This window comes from Hirundo rustica, chromosome 8, assembly GCF_015227805.2.
Source record: "Hirundo rustica isolate bHirRus1 chromosome 8, bHirRus1.pri.v3, whole genome shotgun sequence".
Classification (NCBI taxonomy): domain Eukaryota; kingdom Metazoa; phylum Chordata; class Aves; order Passeriformes; family Hirundinidae; genus Hirundo; species Hirundo rustica.
Genome location: NC_053457.1, coordinates 13,334,112 through 13,357,339, shown reverse-complemented (window position 1 = coordinate 13,357,339; position 23,228 = coordinate 13,334,112). Strand labels below are relative to the sequence as shown.

The following is a 23,228-nucleotide window of genomic DNA, read 5'->3' as shown; positions in this document are numbered from 1 at the left end:
TTAAAGATTATTCACGAATCACAAGGGCTCAGTTCGCTTTATTTTTTAATAAAGTGAAATAATTAAGAACCAGTAGCTCTCAATTAAAGAGTATTCTGGTACTGTCATAGAAAATGTGTTTGCAGCACATGAACTGCTGTTCTGATGGTACTTCAGAACACACTGAAAATACAAAAATTTCTCACTGAAGGTAGCAGTAATAAATGAATTTTCTAGCTTGTTGCTTTCTAATAGCTAAACTCATGCAAGACATTAAAAGAAACTCCAAGCACTCACACAAGAAAATTTATGTCAGGTGTAACTAGAAACTCTTCTAAAACAAATCATATTCTGTTAATTTGTTTTAATTTGACACATCCATCAAAAAGATAAAGTTTTGTGACATTTTGAACATTGCTGACATTCCAAATTATTTAGTTCATTTCAGGTTATTAAGTAAGACAGAGAGCAGACATGACTTTCTGTTGCATTACCAGGAACAGAGAGAGACAAAGAAATGTTTTGAGGCAGTGACAATTTTTCAGTTAAATAAATTATGTTAGTGATGAACTGCTAAGGATGAATTAACTGACTAAACTGAAACACTCATATAAGAAAGTCTTGCTTTACAGGCTTTTAGTAATCAACATTTGAGGTTTAAAGATATTTTGGCAGTTGTATAAATAATCACAGAGATGATATTCAACATAAGAGTAAATTCTGCACCAGACAAAGTCGATTTCAATGAACAGGTCAACCTTAAATAAACCTGAATGTGATTAATGCACATTTATGGATCTGGAATTTCACAAATCCCCCACTACTGAAGGGGCTATTAGCTTTTATCCAGAATCCTTTGAGTTTATTGGGCTTCTCCACAGACTGCCATTTCCTATGGCAGAGTTTTGCATGTTAAATCTTACTCTCCTTTCCCATACTGAGCATTCTGAGCTATGGGACTTCACCTTACATTCTTTGATGTCTTTGTTTGACCAGAACTGGCTTCCTTCCAGTAACACAACAAAAGACAAATAGTGTCAGAGTTTTACAGCACAGAGAATGGTTTCAAGGTTAAGGGTTGAAGAAACAGCTGTTTACTCTGAGTGTGTACAAATTTCAGTACCTCTTTTCCCATTGCTACAAATTTTCACAGCAAGAAATGGATTTACCTGCATATAAAGCCCTCACAAATCTAGAGCAACTGGTGCAGAGAGGAGAGGTTTTCAAAATAGAACTGATTACACAGCAATTTTTGGAAGCAGGGTTCAATACTTCCCCTGGAGCATTTTAGAGAATCATGAAAAACAATATGTCTTTAGCTGCAAGGGATGGGAAGGTTTCTCATTATTTCCTTCAAAATTATCTTTTGTCCAAAACTGTGCTTTTCCTGCACAACTTTCATGTATAGGCCAAAGAACCAGTAAGCCAGAAGGTTAATTGGAGTATTTTAATTATTACATGGAAGAAATACTAAGGATAATGAACACAATATGAAGATAGCTCAGTGAAATTTTTAATGTTTCTGATGTGAAAAGTGATGCTCAGTTCAAAAAAACTGGAAGAGGCACAATGAGAATTTCTCAAAATACTTTTTAACTGTATTATTTTGAATTAATTTTTATTTCACTTTTTTCAAGACAGCAGAACGTGAACTGATTTTATAGAAAGAAAAAATGTTTAATCAGTTCAAAGCTATGTAATCCATTCTGCTGTTAATTTATCAACACATAACCTTGCTCGATATTTCAAATATAACAACACATCAATTAAAATGATCACATAGCAGAAGGTGCTATCAGTGACAAATCATTCATCAGCAGAAAAGGGTTTAAAGAACAGATAACAAGTGTGGGTTTTTCCAGAAAAGAAAATCATGCATTGCTAGGGGCTCAATTCAAAGCCATTTACATTCTGTCATCAATGCAACTAAATCAACATGTAAGAAAAATTCTTACCTTGTTTTAAGTATATTCAGAAACTGCAAGATTTCTGAAAACTGTATCAGTCTAAGGGCTCTTAAAAATCTTAAACCTGCAGTAAAAGAAAACAAAGTTATAGTAAAGAATAATTCAAATGGTACCAGCGTATCACAATGACAGTGCTCAATTAGGTAACATACAAAATGTCAAATACCTTTGAAATGCTCTTCCATATTTAATTGTTCAAGGATCCTTAATGGGTATTTTTGAAATGGTTTTAAATTTATTTCCCTAATAACAGATTTATCCTACCAGAAACCCTTAGTTTTTGCAGGAAGTAATGGGAGGAGACACACAGGCTGCAAGCTAAGGGGCAGAAGCCTCACTGAGGTTCCTGTTGGTAGTTGCCGTGCACATGTCCTTCTCTTTCAGGTTGTCAAAGACACAGGCAGGTCTGAAACATCTCAGTCCTCCAATCTCCTGCGCTGCTCAGTGAAAAACAGCAGATCATAGGCAAGAGATCTGATAACCTGTATATGCCTGATTAAATTTGGTAAATCTTAATGACGTAAAATCTTTTACAGTAATAATGCTCCCTATCTCCACTCTAATTTAAAAAACCAAGCAGGAAAACAGAGAAATTACACTTTTTCCCTTAAAAATGGCAAATTTACTAGAATTCTTTCCATCAGTCTATAACTACAGGTATACATTACATATCAACTATTTTTTAGAGTATTTTTACAAATAGCATTTTTACACTGAAATTAGATTGCGTGCATACCAATTCCCAGACAACTACAAAGTCAGTCAGACTAAAAGAGTGTGTACAAGAGAAACTAATAGAGAAGATTAAGGGCTTAAATTATTAAAATAGTCTTATGTTGATAGTAAATGATTTGGCTGCTGATCTTCAGCATATGAATAAAAGTACACATTGTACTGCACATATGCACAGCTTATAAAATGAAAGTAAAGCTTGAAGCATAATTTTTATTAGAGACTACAGCCAGGAGTTACATAAAAGTTGTGTAGCGTGGTATTGCAACTGTTACAGGAAGGTCCACAGCAGCTTCTTCTCATATATTCTCTTTATTGACAACTACTTTACCCAACTCTGTTGGAGTCCAGGGCATTCCTTTGGTTGCCCTGGAGGGTCAGGGACCTGGGCAGGGGGGTCTGGGACCCCAGCCCAGAGCCCAGAGCTCAGAGAGACACTGGATTTGATTTCAGTCCATGGGAGAGGCTTCTTGCACTGCAGGAAGCATTGCAGGCCACAAGAGTGTAAAAATAGTAGTTTAGAATATCACAGGGTGAAAAAGCAGTGAGTTTGGGATTCTTGGCATTGAAGTGAATGGGGCAAGATGGAGAATTTAGGGCGTTGTCCCTTTCTTCTTCCTTCTTGTTCCCTCACTCCATTTCTGCAGTGACGTTGGCACAAAGTAGTTAGTGAGGATTGGGTCAGAGTAAAGATGACCTTTTTAGTAATAGTGATAGACATTGGTAAGAAATAGTAAATAAAGAATACGTAGCAATTAGTATAAAAGATAAGGACAGCCCAGAGACGGGGGGAGTCACCAGATGTCCGAGCCGCGGCAAACATCTTTTAGACACTGAGAAAATTGTAAGATAAGAACTAATAAACGAAGCATGTAACCTTGAAGACTCCGTCTTTTCCTGCGTTTGGCACAGAGCTTTGCAGAGGGCCAGAACTCTAAGACCACCTGAATGCCGGGGAATTTAAGCTCCAAAAAAGGAGCCCCCGACACAACTCCAGTGCAAGAAACCACTCTTTATTTCTAGAAACTTAAGGAAATACTGATTCTGGCAAATATAAACCTGGTCACAACTTTCATCATCCCACTGGAATAAGAGGGAATAACTCCCCTCAAGCACAGAGGTGCATGTGGCAAGATGTGTTTAAATCAGTAAGTTTCTTCCGCAGTGTTCTTGTAAAGTTGTTAAATAAAATATTTGTTCTTACATTTTGCCTTGTTAAGACTCCTAAGCAGTGTTAATGTACACTCCTGTCTATTATACGGATATAAAGTTTCTTTTTAATTACTGGCTGTGGGGAACTCTGAAAATTAATCACAACTTGCTAAATGGATTCAGGTAAATGAAAAGCAATTAAATGAAGTTTAATAATGCTAAATGTCATGCCCCTTTGCAATTAGAGGATGATAACTTTGGATTGTATTGCTGAAACTGTGAGAGACACATCCCTCTGTTCCACTGCCAGTCATTCCCACAGTTGCTACTCCTATCCAAAGAGATGGGGTTTGACAGGGAAAGAGAGGATCCCTACTAGCCATCATAAACTTTCCAGCTCTTTTCCATCCAGCTGCTTTCCTCACTCTGCTCCCTATGAACTTTTATGAAAAATGGCTGGGGTGAGAAAAACCGTGCCTCTCAAATGTTCTGCACTGCACCTGAAGTTAGCCATTTCTATGTTTCAAAAAGAAACCTGAGAAACGCCTGAGCTAGCAATAAAACCTCTATCTCCATTATAAGGGTTAAGATACATTTTAATTACTGAGTTATCAAATGATAGAAGAAAAATATTATGGGATCAATGCATTTTTTGTGGAAGAAGAAAATCACTATAGACAAAGTCCTGCATTTGCTGCAGCCCACATAATTTTTTAAATTTTCCTTCAGAGAATAGAATTAGAAACAAACAAACATACAAGCCAGAGTTTGCTTGGACAATTTAACGACAAAATAGAAATGGCTTTCAATTATAAAAGCCCAAGGAATTATTACATGGCAAATTAATTCTTTCCAGTATCCTGATGTTTCCTAGGCACAAACAAATCTGCTATAATATTCCTATATACATTCCATTTTATGCAATTTTCACAGAATCATACAGTAGTTTGGATACAGAGACATTTTCAAGGTCACCTTGCCAACCCTCCCTGCAATGAGCAGCTACATCAGGTTCCTCAGAGCCCTGTCTGGTCTGAACTTGAATGTTTCTGAAGCTGGAGCATCTACCACCTCTCAGGGCAACCTCTTCCAGTGTTTCACCATGTTCATGGTAAAAAAAAATTCCTTATCAGTATTCTAAACAACCCTCTATTATACTGAAACCATTACCCTTTCTTCTGTTGCAGCAGGTTCTGTCAAAAAGTTAAGTACCCTTCAGGGTACTGAAAGGCCACAATAAGGTCTCCCCAAATCCCTCTTTCCTTCAGGCTGAAGAGCTTCAACTCTCCCAGCCTTTCCTCACAAAGAGGTCTTGCACCCCCTTTTTTGTGCTGAGGGCCCCAGAGCTGGACACAGAGCTGCAGGTGGAGACCACAAGAGTGGAGAAGAGAGCAGAATTTCCTCCCTTGCCCTGCTGCCCATGCTGCTTTGGATGCAGCCTGGCACACAACTGGCTTTCTGGGCTGCAAATTCCCATTGCTGGCTCAGGTCCAGCTTTTCATCTGCAAGCACCACTCAAACCCTCTGCAGGGGCTGCTCTCCATCCCTTCCTCACCCAGCCTGTGTTGACTCTGGGGACGGCCCCAGCCCAGGGGCAGGACCCTGTCCTTGGCCTTGTTGGGCCTGAGGAAGTTCCCACAGAGTCACTTCTCAGACTTGTCCAGGTTCTTTGGGATGGCATCCCGTCCCCCATGCATGTCAACTGCACCACTCAGCTTGGTGTTTCCCACACACCTCCTGAGGGTTCACTCAAACTCACTGTCGCACAACTGAGATGATGGGACCTCTTTCAGGTCTACCATCTTACCAAGAATAGAAAAAAATGGCTGATGTTCGTTTATGCATCAAAAATAGAAAGCACTAACAAAATTTCCCCCTTTCCCAAAGCTGTTTCAGCTATATATACAAATGTGTACAGCTTTCTTTCTTTAGCAATATTTGGGAATGTGTTTTATACAATGGAAAAGAATTTATTTTCTTGTTAAATACCTGCAAAATTGTTTTACATTTAAATGATATAATCAAGAGTTGAGATAGGGTAAACTTCTCATGCATTACAGTGAAGTCCATTCTAATTTTGCACATTTCATGGACCTTGTCTGCCAAAGTTAATTGTAAACTGCTAAACAGAATGCTAAGGAAGCACTTGCTACTTTCTCTCCATCATGTAATGCACCTTTTTCTTGGCAAAGAGTTTTACATTGGAATTTTCTTACAGGATCTGACTAGAATAGGATATAATGTGCTACATTACAAATTATGCAAAAAAATAAGTACCAAAATATTTAATTTACACAGAAAATCTCTCAAATAAGAGAAAAAAATACACAGATAAAATAAAAAGAAGGACCTCTTGAGTTTCTCAGTCTTCTGCTTCTAAATGGATGACTAAAATACGCTTAGGAATTGGTGTTTATTTCAGCTGCAATATCCAGGACAAAGCTGAGATATTCAGAGACATCAAGACCAGAAAAAGCTTTTGTGACTATAAACCAGATTCCTTAAACAGTATGAGACATAGTTTCTGCCTCTAGTACAATAACCTGAGTTGTAGGTATGATGATTCAAATAAACCTTCAACTCTACCACAGAATTATTTTCTTACTGCAAAAATATTTCTTTAGCTACTGTGTTGCCTGTGCAGCAGACCGTTTATAAAATATACAGAAAATTTAAAAATATGTGTGTAATATTATTTCATATCCTGGTGTTCAACCTAAAATCGGTAAAAAAATCTAAAAAGTGGCCACTAGGAGAAGCTGCATATTACCAAAAACCCCTGAAATCAGTTTTAGAGAAATCAACTATCTGTTCAATAGGAAGCCATACACCATGCTGAACTACCAGGCTACATCTAGACTACAGCAGGAGTATTTTTTTTCTGAGGGTCTCTTTACTAAGGACCCAACAAAATGGATGGATTCTTTAGTATAGAATAGTGATCCTGACATCACCAATAAACCATGTGCCAGTAGCAATGCAATAACAGTAAGAAATTATTTTATCTATAAAGTTTAGAGCAAAGTAAACAGCATTATTCAGAGCTTTATTTGACTTTACAGGCAATAGAGGATTTACCTGTCTGTCAGACAGTTTTGCACCCTCTCTGCTGAAGTGATCCTCTCCATTGGATTAATATACAGAAGCAACAAGGATTAGCTATAGGTTGCAAACCCCAAACCCCCCACCTCCCCCCCCACCCTCCAAAAAAGGAAATGTACCATTTTAAATCTTTAAAAGGAAAGGCAAGGAAATAATGACAACTATACTTATATGATATTAATGAGATTCTAACAAACAGAAACAGGAACTGGGATATTTCTTCATTCAATATAAAAGGTGAATCAACAACCAGGGCACCAAGCTGTGGTTGCACCAATCGTCCACCACACTGTTTCTCACCAACGAGATATGTAATCCCTTTCTTACTGCCTTAGGCTGTTTATTTATTTTTTTTCTAATAGACAATAGTATACCCAAAATACTGGTGTAAGGGTTCAATCCACAGAGATTCTGTTTACCACTTCTACTCCTGACAAATATTCACCCATTTATCAGAACAGCATCTTCACCAAACCTATCAGTGGCTACTTCTACCCTGGATTTCATGTAAGATCACATGGGGTCTGAAATGTGAAAACCCCCCCAGAATCCCTACTTAGGAGCCTTTTTTGAGACACGGGATGGAGGGATAATTTTTAGGATGCAAAACAATTACATTTTGAACATCACAGAGTGCAGCAGAGCTCTCTGAGATTTTACTCTCTGTAGATAGGCTTGAAAAGGAAAGCTCATAGAAAAAAAGAAGAAATAGAATGGGAGGAAAAGAATGTGTCATTCCTTGGAAGCAACCCAGACAAAATATTTTTATACATTTCCCCACTTCTGTTATGCAACAGTACAAGTGGGGAGAACAGCCTGCAGCACGACAAAAATCAGTGCTCTATGACCAGGACAGTGAAACTACAAGCAAACTAAGAATCTACATTGATTGCTTACAAACAATGCCGTATCAAAGATTCATCAATAAATCTCTCTGCTGCACATTCCTTCAACTTGGTATTACACCTTTTAAATAATGACAGCAACTTCAAACAAAATTTCTTGATAACACCAACTCTGCAGAATATGACATTCCATCCTTTAATAAAAACTGGCTTACTTGATTCTAGGTGGTCAATGAACCCCTTTACTGGGAACATAGGAGTATATTGCAGTGCGTTAAGTTTGGGAAAGAATTCTTCCTACAAAGCAACTGAAATACCACAGCTTTTTTTTTAAAAGCTAAAAAATAAAACACAACATCTTTTTCAGAAGATAGAGTAGTACTAGCACCAGAGACAATATAACAAACTGCAAATCTGAAGAAGAAGTTGAGTTGGACCTTACCCCAGTATGAGCCGACCCTATAACAAGACACCAAGGAGTTTCGCAGAGTACGTTGCTCTTCCTTTTCGGGGATGTTATGTCCAGGTTTGACACGATATCCATTTTTGAACAATTCTCCATGAGATTTTTTACGCCTTCTAGTACTTTTGTACGTTTCTGTATGAGTGCCCCCAGAAGGGTTGTGGTAGACTAAAATCTTGCTGGGAATCATGACTGTGTATCTTCAGCTCCTGGAGCACTGCAAGTAAGTACTGTGGCCCAGTCTTCAGTCACAGCATTCACTAACAGTGAAGATGGTCATACATTTACCCTTCCCTTTGCTAATTCAGTACCAACACGGAGAGACAGCTCCGAGTTCTTTAAGAGAACTTCTCTTTGGGAGCAGTTTTGTTTAACTGGACACAGGATAAAGCTCCCCTTTACCAGTTGTTATCAAAAGATAATTCCGTCTAATCCAGTCCATTTCCGTTAGCTTGAAACAGAATGAATTCAAATACAAAACTCAGCTTGACAAAACAGACTAAGAGTATCACAAACTGGATGGACAAAACAAATCACAGAACCAAGCAGGCAGTGCAGATGCTCCTTTGATCCGTGATGTATTAGAGCTTAAAAGCCATCTTCTATCCGGATATTACCACATAAGCTTCTTTCAGATACATCAAAAAACCACACCCATTGATTCAAAACCCACAAACAGGATGCTGTTCACTTGAAATGAACAGGTACACACGCAAAGAATAAGATTCCTGTAATTTCATGTACATAAAGGGAATTTTTTATGGTGTATTAGCTTCTTTGGCAAGTTCACATGCCTGTTTTCCAGTTAAAGCTGGTATGCAGAGGTCACATAATCAGACAACTCTTACAGGATTTATCCCAGATGAAATTAAAAAACCTCCAACAAATAAATACAACAAACCCTTCCTCCAACCCCAGTTAATGACAGCAATCTTACTGAAAGAAAAAGAATTCAAAACAAAACAATTTAGCCATCAAGCAAGAGCACGAAGAATAGAGTCAACAGCTCTCTCAAGCAAACTTGCTCTATGAATATTCACAAAACTGGAGTTTTGTTCTGTCAACTAACCTCATTCAATTAGATAAAGCTCTTCAAAATAAAAGTAATCATGATCTTCCAGTACATATGATACATTTTTTTAATGAAATTTCCCACTTTGAGCATAATACACAAACTTCATTGTGAAAAGTTACTTCATTTTGAGGAATATGCTTATTATTCCTTTTTTCTTTTTTTTTCCCCCACTTGTTTTTTGGCCTCAGAAGACCCACAAATATACCAATGCCATCTGGAGTAAAATGCAAAGCAGACACAAAAATAGGCTGCACCATGTGCTTATACAAAGTACACAGGATTTCAAAGCATTTTGGAAATGTTATTAAAGAGTGGACTGCCAAATATAAAGGGGATTGTAGTACACACAAATTTCAAATTATTAGTAACATGCAGATAATGAAGAAAACTACTTCTGTCACTTCTGTGCATCGTAACCTTTAACACTACGTTCTTGCAAACAACCTGGCTATGTTCCCACTGGTCACCATAGTCAAGTTTCACGGAGTCTATAGGGATGGGTTTTATGTCCACATGCTGACAAACATCCATTATATATCTGTGAGCACTTGAATCATTCCTCTCAAACTAAAAAGATTTGAATGGGGTAGTACTTAACCGTGTTACTAATCACATCCTGTACAGCTCAAACTGAATGCACGTCCTACTTACTTTTTGCTGTATAAGGCACACTATTTTCCTTTCTGTATTTCCTCTTGACTAGTATTATAATCGTGCTATTATCCAATTTTAAACCTATCATTAGTGTACTTCATACTTAGTACAGCAAATGTTTGGGTGTAGAATCCATTTACCTTGAAAGCCTGGAATGTCTCTAAAGGAAAAAAAGACCGAAGTAATAAATAGCAAGAGCCAAGCTGTTTAGTTTACATAACCTATTATTTTGGTTTTAACAATTTGACAGTAGTCTTTTAACTCCTCAGCTTCCTGGCAAAGCCGGATTTTTATCAATTTTCTTTCTTTTTGGTTGGTGAACTGCTTAATTTGTTGCATACATCAAAATTTGAAAACATAAATTAAATGACACAAACTAGGATTAAATCTAAAATAAACCCGCTCCACAAGTTTAAAAAAAAGAATGTATGTAAATTTGAGCAGCAGCAGGATGATGGCATATTGTGCTGAGAAGCATTCTTCAACATCACAGCCAGTCCTGCTGGTATTATTTCCTATGCAGACATTTCTGCTTTCCAAATGAATATTTTTTTAGTATTTTGTTCTACAACCCAATTACCCAAGACAGCTTCTTTTTTTCAGTGATATTACAGTTTGCTACCATATATAACATCAATATATTACTTGGCCAATTTTTTTTAATATTAGATGTAAAATTAGATTGCAGAAAATTGTTCTCTGTAGACTAATTTTTTTTTTCTCTTTTTTTTTTTTTCCTCCTGCTATCCAGAAAAATACCTTTAAGGTATTCTAGCTCAGATGAGCATCTGAGTGAAAGTCTGGGGTCCAGTTAAGCACATTGAAGGTGATGCCACTGTTTCCTACCTCTGTGAAGGACATGGTCCTTGGCCTCCTGGTTTGAGGTAGACCTACAACTCCTAAACCTTGTGTTACCAGCAGTACCTGAAATGTCTGCAGTCTGCTCAGAAGTATTTAATCCAAACTAATCAACAAACACTCTGTTATAAAGAGCTCTAGAATGACTTTTAAAAACCTATTTTGCCTTCAATGAATCCAATCTACTTACAAGTGAAGTTTTTCGTATTTTCTAGAGAAGCATACCCTTGAAGGACATCACTCTATGACTCTCCTTGAACTTGTAATAAAAATAGGTTTACATAGTTATGGAAGTACTGCTATAATTAAATGACAACTCGCTTTCAAAGTCCATCCAAATGTGAAGCTATTAAACTTAAATATGCAGGAGAAGAAAGCCAGACTCGTCAGCAGCTAAGCTGCACTTTACCACTGGCTATGCAGGGACAAGATACTCATTGTATCATCGTGAAGGAGAGCAAGGGAACATTAGATCCTGCCTTGGAAAACCAAGAAATAGTGGATAGAAGTAGGTATCAAATAATTGTTCTTTAAAACACAGGTTAGACATAGGTGATGGATTTGCTGTGCTTTTGTAGGATACTATTTGCTTACTATTGTGCTCAAAAGCACAATCTGTAAAAAAACCACAAAACACAAGGAAACCTGCCGTGGAGAAAACTGCTGTAGAGAAAAATAACTGTGTCATATCCTATGACTATTCTCTCTTGAAAATTCATTTTTAATTTAATTTACAGTAAGTGAACACAGACTTTTCCAAATGCTACCTTTCCTCTCTTTTAAATTGCTACTTCTAAAATGACAATGTAAAAACCATTTACTGTACACAAAATGGCCTATAAAATTTTCACTGCTGCTATTTCAAAAAAGGTAAAAGTATTATTCATAGAAGAGAAAAAGTAACCTGCTATGTCTGAATACAAAAGCTCTGCAGGTTGGTCAACAGTTTGTTTTTTTTTAGTACAGCTTTCTAGCAACGTCTGTGGATTATGACAAAATGAGAATAATGCTCATTCTGCCAAGAATTTACCATCCATTAATCTCACTAAATTATTTAGAAGGTAAATTTACAATCCAATTCTGAGTTCCTGAGAAAACGCATGTAGCTGCATTATTTATATTTTATCTCCTAGTCTCAAAGTCTTAAGCTATTAAACAGTTTTCAGAAAGCTTGGCATTAGCAAGAACAAAATCAGTCACTTGATATGTAAACATTAACTTTCCTGCTTTACACAATTTCAGGCAACTATGTCACATTCCATAAACCAAGCAAAGCTACAGCCAGTAGTAAATGACGAGCAGATCTTTACATAAAGCCAGAGGGTATTAACTTGTAAACATTTTATATTATGAAAGAAGTATTATCCCACCAAAGTGATGTTGGTGCCATCTTTTACAAAAGTTAGAAACCATGAAGGGAAGAATAACCAGCATTCATATTTACCTAGTGGGTAAAAGAGAGTTAAGAAGGCAAAAAATTTATTCAGCCTTCATTTTTCTATTTTTTTTAATATTACATTTGTCTAATCCTTTCCAGATACTGCAAGTTCATATTCAAAATAGATGGAAAATACGCCCTTTTTAAAATCTTTGATTTGGGGAGTAAAATATTAATTGTACACTTTACTGATGGTGCTACTAAAATCAAAATGACACTTGAAACAAGAGGTTGCACCTCAGCAAGCTAACCCTGCAAAGAGTGTTGCACGGATGGTGGGAAATTTGGGGATTGCTTTCTAAAGTGACCATTACAACTCAATATAAAGAGGCTTCCCTTCCTGAAAAACGACAAGTTAGCATCTTACATAATTTTCCCTGGCATTCATCAGGAACAAATTGCACTAAAATCAGGAATATGCTATTCTGAGAGGCTGTAACCATAGGGCAGAACAAATGATAAGAACAAAGGCAAAGGAAGGGCAAAGGCCAGATCTAAAGCCTGACTCATGCTGCAGGAGGGTGATTTAAAAAAGACTTGCAATTCTGCCTGTCTTTGCTCCCATGAGTCACAAGGCACAGGCCATAACTGCCAAAGAAACAATGAGCATACTGTGAAATAAGGCTTGAAAAGGAGTCAAGTACTCCACTTCTAATCAAGTGGTATGATATAATGCATCCTATTCAGTGAGCCTCTTTAGCCTTTGAGTTGCACAAAGGAAATAGTTAAAGAACAGATATAAGCAGATACAAACAGATAAATTAATTATGAGAAACCAGTTATGAAAATGATACACCAAAATTCTGCATGCGATTATGATCCAGGTGCAAAAAGCATTAATTCCATTTTCTGACCAGATGGATGACAAATACTCAAGCTATATTTATGCTTGTTTTGGTGAAGCAATAGCCATTTACTCAGTGTACAGAATAATTCCTTGCACATTGTGTAGATTTATATTGTACCAACAATAAACAGAGTATTTCAGACCAGCTGTAGGATTAAGAATTTAGTCATAAAACTCCACAGAAATCAAAGATTATGGTGTTTTAACTGCTCTTGCAGACACAGCTGTTGTATAGATCTATACACCATGTTTCAGCATCCCTTATTTCACCTCAATGCAGTACTAAAAAAGTCTTCACCTCCTCAATAGTGCATCACGTTTAAATACAAGGTCTGAGAACTGCAAGTGTCAATCCATCACCAAGACTGACTCAAGAATACAGCCAGTAAAGGAAGTAGCATTTAAAACTCTTCTCTTCAAACTCACGTCAGACAGAAAGTCTGTGATCTGCCTACTGAGAAGAAAATTCTCGCATTTTCAGGTGCACAGAAATGCTTTCCCTTAAAGGCCGATGTTACCCAATCAATACAAGAAGATAGTGAAATTTCTATGCACTATCAGAGTAGATTAGAGCCAGTGCCTAGTAAAGTAGGTGTCTGAAATTTTCCTAGAAGACTGTTCCTCAAATCTATGTATCATTGGCTGTTTTCCACTGAAAGTAGCATATTTCCTACAGGATCTGCCTCACATGCAATGATATATAATTTTCTCTAGATTAATTTCCCAGGTAAGAGTGAACATGAAAAAATTCAGATGATATTTCCAGATATCACTGCTTTTACAGTGCTAACATCTACACTTTGCCCACAACAGCAAGAAAAGTGAAGCAGCACAGAAAAAACAAATATGGAATTTAACAAATAAAAGCCCAAATCATACCATTTGCTTTACAAAGCATCCCATCTCATTTGAATTTATATTCACCATATTTTACATATAGACACTCAGACGTTCATTGACTGCCGTGCCATTATGATAAATATTGCCTGCACACTAGTCACTACGAAAATAACTTTTTCTTCAGAGCTAGCATTGTCCCAACCACACATTAGACACTAGGAAACACTTAACTGTGCTTTAATAATTATCTAAATTTCAAATAATGCAATTGCATAAAAATATACATAAATTATATATCTGCAATACAAATTTTAATATTTACTAATAAAATTGTCTGAATCTATTTACTTAAATAATTAACTAATCACTTATGTTCACAATTAAAAATTGAACTTTTATACCTATTATCTACAGCAGTGTTGACATACATTGGTAATAACCCCTCCAGGACTTAAGAGTTTTGGTATCAGGGAAGATGAATGTTGAATAGGAAAGATTTGCAAAGATTGCATTTTGGAAAAAAACAAAAACAAAACAAAACAAAAAACCAACCAAACAATAACAAAAAATACCAAATATGAAGGTTGTGTAAGGTATTCAAACCATATTAGGATTTTATATTTATCTTGCTGTGACTTTTTCTTTTGCATTCACAACACTGCGATCATTGCATGCTTGAACTTCACTGGCTCCCTTCACTAACTGCAGAGAAAAGCATCCCAGAACAGAATTAAGTAAAACTGAGTAAGCTATTAAAATGTGAAAAGAGTCCTCACTTCACTTTCAGCACACAGCATCTGGGCTCTATTCAGCTACTTATAATCCAGCTAGCTCTCAGCTAGAAAAGACCTTCTGCTGGGCTCTGCAGGTATGATCCACACCCCCAAGTCCAGTGTCAGCTGAAATTCCTCCCTGTGCTCTGGCAAATGACACTTTGGACGGCCGAGGGGCTGCAGTGCGGATGAATGAGACTGGCATTAACTGCTGGGCGCACAGTGCTTGGAAAGGCACTGGTGTAGCTTTGTACTGCACCATGAGCTCACCCATACACAGAAACTCCTTCTGTTTCGTAGGAGAATGTTCCACACGGTGCGGGGCTGATCAAAGAGAAACAGTCAGCACTTGGGAAGACAGTAAAGCTGACAGATAATTTATACTGAGAAGCAGAGTAACTAGGTGATAATGGAGAACTTAATGACTGGAGAGATTTGAGAGAAATCTCAAAAAGCATTTTGCTCTCAGTCATCTGTGCTTGTAAGGGACTATAATCATTTACTTTTGATTATGAAGATTATGATTATGGTCACTAGATATCCCGACTTTCATGCAAAATCTCTTCAAATTGAACTTCACACTTAAGATAATATACAGCTGGTTCATTTCAGCTAAACATCCACAGTGATGCTACAATATTACTGTTTTGAATAAAACCAGCACTCCTTGAAGGATAATGCTTAATAAAAGCTGTGTACAGAACTTGTCCATGTAACACAGTTCCATCTGCCTTACTTTATAAAGGTGATTTTAAAAGATGGCAAAATAATTTCCCTGTATAAATAACCTGTAACTGCAACAAGAAAATTGCTTTAGAAAGGAAGTTTTATAGCAGTTTTACTTAGTAGAAACCCTCATTTTTCTAAGTTGCAACACTATTTTTAAATTAAAATATGCATTATCCTGTTTTTTTCATCTGCCACCTGTTATATATTTACTAGCAACAAACAAATGAAATTATAAAGTTAGGCTGCTTTTCCAATTTCCAGCTTTTGAATCCAAGTTGCATCTGGACAGATAACATAGGAAAACCTGCTTCTGGTAAATGCCTGTACAATTTTGAAGACAAGCTTAGATAGCTGAAACCTAAAATACCAAAAAAATGTAGTTTTTCTTACTTCATATCCCTTTACACATATCAAAGCAGAGAGAATCACTAGGTAGATTTAGAGGAAAATCTTTAGTAACTATATACAATTTATAAACACAAAGAACTGACTTTTTCAAAAACCATTTAAAATTGAATGCCTGAATGAAACAAAAATGCACTCCCAAGTTTAGTAGCAGCTTCTTTAACACTGTTCCAAATTTAAAAGTTCCCTGAACAGAAGAAACTAAGAAAAGCAACAAAAAAGTTCCCAAAGCATACAAATCTACATGTAAATCCTGGCCTCCGAGCACCGTTGGGTTAATTGGCACACTTTCTGGAAATCCATTAGGTGAGCCACAGCAGTGCAAGTAGCTGTGGAGGAGTCAATAACTACAGAGACATTTCCGTGGTGCAGAAATAGGTCCTTCATTTCATGGATTGCTTTGTTGTGTTTCTATTTTCATTTAGAATTTGAGATAGTATGATACAAACACTGCTGAAGGTGATAACAAGGTTAATGAATGCTAAATGTCTGCGGGTCAGTAGTGAATCAAGTGCAAGCCCTGTATAATGTAAGAATATAAATACAGAAGTACTAGAGAATGTTAAGCATTCAGAAAATTGATGTGAAACAAGTGGCAAAATGTGACAAACTATGAAGGATACTGTTCCCTTGCCTTAAGTCAATATTGTATGAAACTGCCAGATGGTACAAATATCCTGCAATTCAAAACCTCAGAAAAAAACCTTAAATATTTCAGCTGTAAGAACACTTCCCAAATTTTCCTTTGCTATAAGCTGTCGGACTTTGTACAGCAAAATACTGCAACTGTAAAGACAGAATAGTGAATAAAGGAACAGATTTTCAGCCATCCAACCACTAATTCTGAATGTCACTCGAGCAGGAAGGTCAAAACTTAGCAGATTCACAGAATGTTCTGAGATGGAAGGGACCCACAAGGATCAGGTGCAGCTCTTAGGTATATGGCCCATCCAGGGACCAAACCCACAACCTTGGTGTTACCAACAGCAGGCCCTGACCTAGCTTTTCTCATACTGATACCTGGAGCAGTGAAGCACAAGAAGTCATCTTACCTAATCCCAATGAGTTGGGACCTCTCAGGTGATGGTCAAGCAGTGCATAAATAACCATATCAAAAAAGTTACCTCTTTTGAATGTGGAATTATAACGAGAATGAAAAATCTTCATCACATTCTCTCTTGACTTTTCTTAGTTTCAAATATAAAAAGTGGAATGAAAGAATTGTCAAAAGATTACTGGAAGGATATGAATGATCCAGTTTAAATAAGCCTCCCATCTCAGGTGAGTACATTAGTTCCATCAGAGCCCTTTGATATTCAGAAAAACCAGAAAAGATCTTTCCCAAGTCTCGTACAGAATTCTTAACTTCTAATCTTTCTAGTGAAAGCCCAACTATCTTTGCATCAGTTTATATCAATTCCAGTCTCAAGAGGATTTGCTTTTGCTTAATTCAGTCTTGCAAAAAAGTCAGGAAGAACAGAGATATGCACTTTGGGGTTTTTAATTACTTAAACTGAATAATGCATCTTTTCTTAATTCCACATAAACCCAGACTCACGTACCATGGAGCACACTAGACAACTGGTGCTGAATTAATAAGAACTACACAGACATCGCTGTAGATCTGGTCCAGGGCTTAGAAGATAAAATAGTTCCTTTGAGCATTGTTACAGAAATGAGAAATACAAAGTGAGCTAAAGATCAAAAACAGTACCACAGAACTCATGTGACAAATGCCAAAATATAAACTATCATGTTCTAGGTATAAGGACTTCTAGTTTTAGATTTATGCAGATATCAACTATATTACTTATAAAGTTGCTTGTAAACAACAACCATTTAAAATTCAAAGCTGAGAAGATCCCACTCAGCAACAAACTTACTCAGATTCAAAATATTTAAAAACACAGTCAAAAAAGTCAATGAAAGAAGCTGTCAGGGAGATAACTGGAAGCTGCCGGGGGGACTGGATAATGTATGAAGACTAGACTGAATGCCTACAAGGAACTATGCATGCTAACATACCATCTGGGAGACAAGGAATGAAATTTTATTTTTAACTGGTCTTTCAGCTGACATAAGATAAGAAAAAGTCAAATTAAACAAACAAACAAACAAACGAATCTCTCACATTAAGATCTCTCATATTACCATTAAGGAAAGTGTGCAAGTCAGCTACATGTTGTAGGTAACTCAAGAAAATTTGGAAATCATCTGACTGATGATAATGTAACACTAAAAGAAGCATTTTTAACTGCCCTTCCTTCAAGTAAATAGAAATAAACACAAATGCCAGAAGACAGAATAAATAATTGTGGGTTCCCTCAGCAGTTTGAGGGAATGGGTTCTCTCTTCTCACAGTATTATCCCACATTCTATTAAAGACAAAACTCAACAGTCTGGGTAGCCTTCATTCAAGCAGAACTTAATTACAGTCAGAAAGACCACTGAAACCATTAGAGGATCCAAAGGCAGTTGCAAAGTAATTAAACTGATAATACAAAGAAGGATAAAAGGAAAACAGTCTGTGTTTTCACATAACATCCAGTTCTTGGGAACTTATTTTAACTGGACAGAAAAGGATCTGGAGAGAAGAAAATTATGTAATACCTTTTTAAAAAATGCAAAATGTTTGGCTATTAAAGGAAATTGCAGTGATTTATTTTCAGCATAAATCCTTTACACTTGCTATTACCATCCTGTTATTACCCTAGAGGGGAGTATTACTGAATTAAATATGAGCAAAATTAAAATTAGTTGTTATAAACTATGTAGAATTTAGCAGTCAATCTACATCAAAATATCATTCAGTGTTTCTCAATCACTAAATTTGGCAGACGTTGATCTTCACCATTTCTGGATTGTTGTCCAGAAAAAACGTGACACAGAACACCAACCAATGGTAACAACAGATAATTTGGCTACATCAGCTAATATAAAGTCTAGCTGCTTATGTTCCTTTGTATGAAATATACATAAAAACAGTTCGCCTTACAGCATGGTACCTGCAAAACACATGCTGAGGAGCATTAATATACCTTTAGAAGTTGTAAATATAACCCTGAAAGAATACTAGGAGTGTTTCACTGAAGGGAGGTGGTTATACGACAAGAAAGAAAGGAAAAAAAAAGAAAAAAAAAAAAGAAAATTAAAAAAGGGGTTTTTTTTGGTGGGTTTAAAACCAGCAGAAATCAAAAAGAACAAAACGCTTATGAAATATGTTAACCAACCACAATGTTAATGCATTGCAAAGACACTTCAACTGTAGTGCTGCATGACTAGAATCATGGGGACATTTCAGTAATGATGGAGAAAAAACCAGAAGTTTCCCATACATATTTTATTTCATAATCTAGAAAAAGCCAATCATATAATGATTCCATACTTGCCTTCCTTCTGTGACTAAGGAGACTAAGGGGAATGCAAATAAACACATCTGTTAAGGCAGACATTCCTAAGTCATCATGTCTGGGTAACTTGCTTCCAATAGCTTTTAAAACTGTGGGCTACTTAGTGTTGGTTTTAGGCAAGTCTGGCACAGAAAGCTTATCGAAGTTCCAGAAAAAAAAGTTCATGTTATTTCCATAAGCTTGAAAGAAATAACCATGAGCCTATTAATTTATCTCAGACAAAACAAAAAATTCTACTACAAAGTAATTAAATAGCCAAGATTAGTAATTATATTAAAGTATACATTTAGAAAAGCATCATACGCCATTTGCTTTTCCATTAAATGACATGTTTGAGTGACAGAGCTATAAATACTGGTGTCATTTACTCAGCATTGCCATGGCACTCATTAAATGGACTAAACCCCAGAGAGTCTTAAAATGTATCTGGCATGTCTTCCCTGGGAGTCCTGTCAGGAATGTGTTCTTGACCTTAAGTTATTTAATGTTTCTATTCATATTCTGCCTAATAACATTAAGCAATGACACCGGAGGATGAAATGCTTGACAATGAAGAGAGTGAGTGAGTGACAAGCAGGGCTTGGAACTGTGTAAAGAAGGACGGCAACAAACTATACGTATTTGTTTATAGGTAATATTTCCTTGTATTTAACTATAAATTTAGGGCTGGATTGTTTATTTTCTTCCACTAAAGATGCATTCTTGCTCAGGTCATAGATGAAAAAGGTCAAACTAGTCCATCCAGCCTGGAAAATCCAGTAGGACACACTTCTTGAAGCACCTGTGATATTAACTTTCAACAGCTTCTCAAAATTCAGAAACTAGCACAACTTTTGGGCGAAGCCAGCCACTCATTCACATATGAAAAAATCAAGATCCCCCTGCCTATCGCGCCTCCCCATCAGAGTAGAACAGAAATCAGAATGTTTTAGGGTCATTCTTCTCTGCAGTGTTAAGTACCACTCACAGACGGGGGAGAGCTGATTGAAATTATTCCATTTGCTTTGAGTTCACTGAGGTAGGCAAGCAAGAACAGTTTCTATGCATGTCAGATAAAAGACACAAATGACGCTTGAAACTAGTGCTGTCCCTGTGTTCCTGCTCTGCTCCAGCATCTTTTGGCTGTTTGACTTCTCATCAGCGGAGGAGAGAAGAGAAGTCACAAATGAATGCAACACTAGCCATAAAAATCTGTCACAGATTTCGGCAGATATATACTTGTTGCAAGGTCACCTTCTGGTCTTAATATTGTAGCAACTCAAATGCTTGGGAGGTGTTACTTTAACTGTGTCCCTATCAAAAAATGCACTGTGAGAAACCTGAACTCATTAAGGCCCCTAGAAAAAAAGCAAAAATATTGTCTTCAATACAGTGCAAATGTGATACAGTCCATTCAATGACAGATTAATGACAAATCACTAAGCCCATTGAGCATTCAAAAGACTTTTCATGAAATTCATTGATACAATGCCTGTTTGAAGGCATTTCAAGTGTAGAAAGAAATTTTACCGTACAAAAAAGCAGTACACATGCACATATAGATAAAATAAAATTCTTCTGGGAAGTTTTAGAGAATTTGGCTTCCATTATAAATAAAATAATGCGTAGGTAAAATTATCAAAAAATACATCAAAACTGTATAAAAGACACTATTTTTGTAAGAAATACTGTAGAATTTGGATGTGCATCCAAAGATTCCACCAATAGATGGCAGAAATGCACAACACTTTCCAATAAAGTCATTGCAGATGACTGCGAATTTAAGGAAGCTTTGGGACCTGTAGATGCACTGAAATTCAGTAAGAGACTGCAAAGTCGAAGCGGTTACCCTACAAAACCAAGCTATCAGAGCACTTCTTTGCATCAGTGTAACTAAAGTCCATTAAACTAAGTTTTCCAAAAGCAACTAAGTGTTCTACAGATTCAAATACAGTTTCAGGTTGAGTTCTTCTGTAGATATTATGGCAGGAATGTTGAAACAGCATTAAAACAAATGTTGCTTTTGTGTACAGATTTTTAACTAAAGCTTCATCTTGAAGAACACTGGCTGGATGGGCAGAAGGCTTCTCACCATCACCTCAACTATCTTAGTAAGACACATCCGCTTTTTCTCCAAAGTCATCTATCTCTCTCCATGGTGGGAAAATTTCCTTCTCCAATTCACCAAGAAAGCTGAATTTCACCAGAGTTGTTGGAAACATTCTTCTCAGACCAGGCATTGGTACTGAAACCAGAAGTCTCATTCAAAATTAATTAAAATGTCTGTAACAGGACCTGGACAGAATTTGAGGAACCACTGGAAAAACGTATGCCCTTCCCTAATTGTGCTAATCACTACCTGGAGCGATTTTTTCTCTATGTTTTTTGCATGTGTCTGTATTCACAACTGTTGTCTGTCTTCTTTCCCCCATACATATCTCAAATTGTTTTCTGAAAAAAAGTCAGCATCAGCAGCAATCTAAGCTAAAAGGGATGTCAGGGAATAAGGAAGAAGAAAAAAATTTCCTGATAACAGAATTCACTAGGAATCACACTGTTTCTACCACGTGATGTTCTGTATACTAGAAAAAATGAAGCATATGGTCAGGAAAATGAACTAAGATTGTTTAAAAGACCTCCTTTATCTTTAATTTCTGTGATTCAATAATGAGACACTATCCAATTCATATGTTATATTATATTGTGCATTAATATCTTTGTGTTAACATCACAGTCTAAGGCTGATTGTTCCTCATTCACATATTCTTGAAAATGTGAAGCCAAGATCGTATTTTTTATATTAAATCCCCCTCTAACAATACAATCCTTTCGAGGCCATTTAGCCCAATACAGTCAGCTCATAAAATCCGTATTTTCTTTTTCATAAGCATATAAGTACATGATAAAAGGCATTTCAGTTATCTGAATTGGCTTTGCTATCACAGAAGACAGAATAACAGTTTTAAGTGGTGTGTAAAGTGTTGTTAAGTCTTTACCAAATAAAACTGGAAGATATTCACTTGTTGCAGGACTCTCCAATTTTTCAGACTGCAAGTTAACCGAAGGAAAAAAGTTCTGAATCTGAAACTTAGATATGATACTCAGATTATGATAACTTTGTAAAAAGAAAAAAAAAAAAAAAAAGAAAAAATTACCATGCCATTATTTCTCCCATTGCAAATTCTTTTCTCTCCAACAACCCTTTCAGCCTACCTTCACTTACGACTATAAACAAAATACACAAACTCAGCAATGCACTGAAATAATTTGGTTGAAATTCACTGTCAAAATCACCTATAAGACCCTTGGGAATATTCTCTCCACTCTGTAGAATCCTACAACTGGAGAACTGTCCTACCAGAAAGTAGGACAGAAAGTTTCTTGTACAGAGCTGTGCAAGCAATATATATGATTTTATAAAGTAGACCTGTAATTTATGAGCAAATATCTACACAAATGCTACTGTTTGCAAAACAGTGTTGGAAAAATGTCATGGGGATCTAGATGAAAATGAGCATCCAAAATATGTGCAGAATATGACTTTTCAAGTCAGAACATAAGAAGATTTTATACAGCAGGATAACACACTGTATATCACTGAATTATTACAGATTTATTAAAAATGTCTTTCCTAGCTGTACTTCCCCCAATTTTTCAATAACATGCAGCTCTCCCCATATGCCAAATGCATTCTTTACATGTGCTTCCTTTTTTTATGCTGTCCTGTGCAAACAAAAATGATACTACAGAAACCCTTTCTGAAGGATTTACCAAATCTAAAAATTTGGTATTTTGCAGGTTTGAAGTGCTGTTTTGCCTTCAGCTTTACTTCAGACATTGATCATAATGACGCTTCTAGAAACCTTTTGAAAAAGCATGATATGATCTGTCTTTCAATACCAAATGTTGTCTGCAAACTGGAATCTTGGTAGAGGACTAGATTTCAAACAACATCCTTTATGAATACTGATTGAAAATTT

General features: G+C 36.4%; 1 protein-coding gene across 21 annotated transcripts in view; it reads right to left on the bottom strand.

Annotated features, from left to right (window-relative positions):
• KCNMA1 (potassium calcium-activated channel subfamily M alpha 1) overlaps positions 1–23,228 on the bottom strand; it is a 434,865-nt gene that overhangs the window by 154,021 nt on the left and 257,616 nt on the right. For all 21 annotated transcript variants that reach the window (XM_040071955.2, XM_058421618.1, XM_040071957.2 and 18 more), the window contains one exon: positions 1,935–2,010. In XM_040071955.2, coding sequence (XP_039927889.1) covers positions 1,935–2,010 — 76 coding nt within the window. The remainder of the gene's footprint in view (positions 1–1,934; positions 2,011–23,228) is intronic.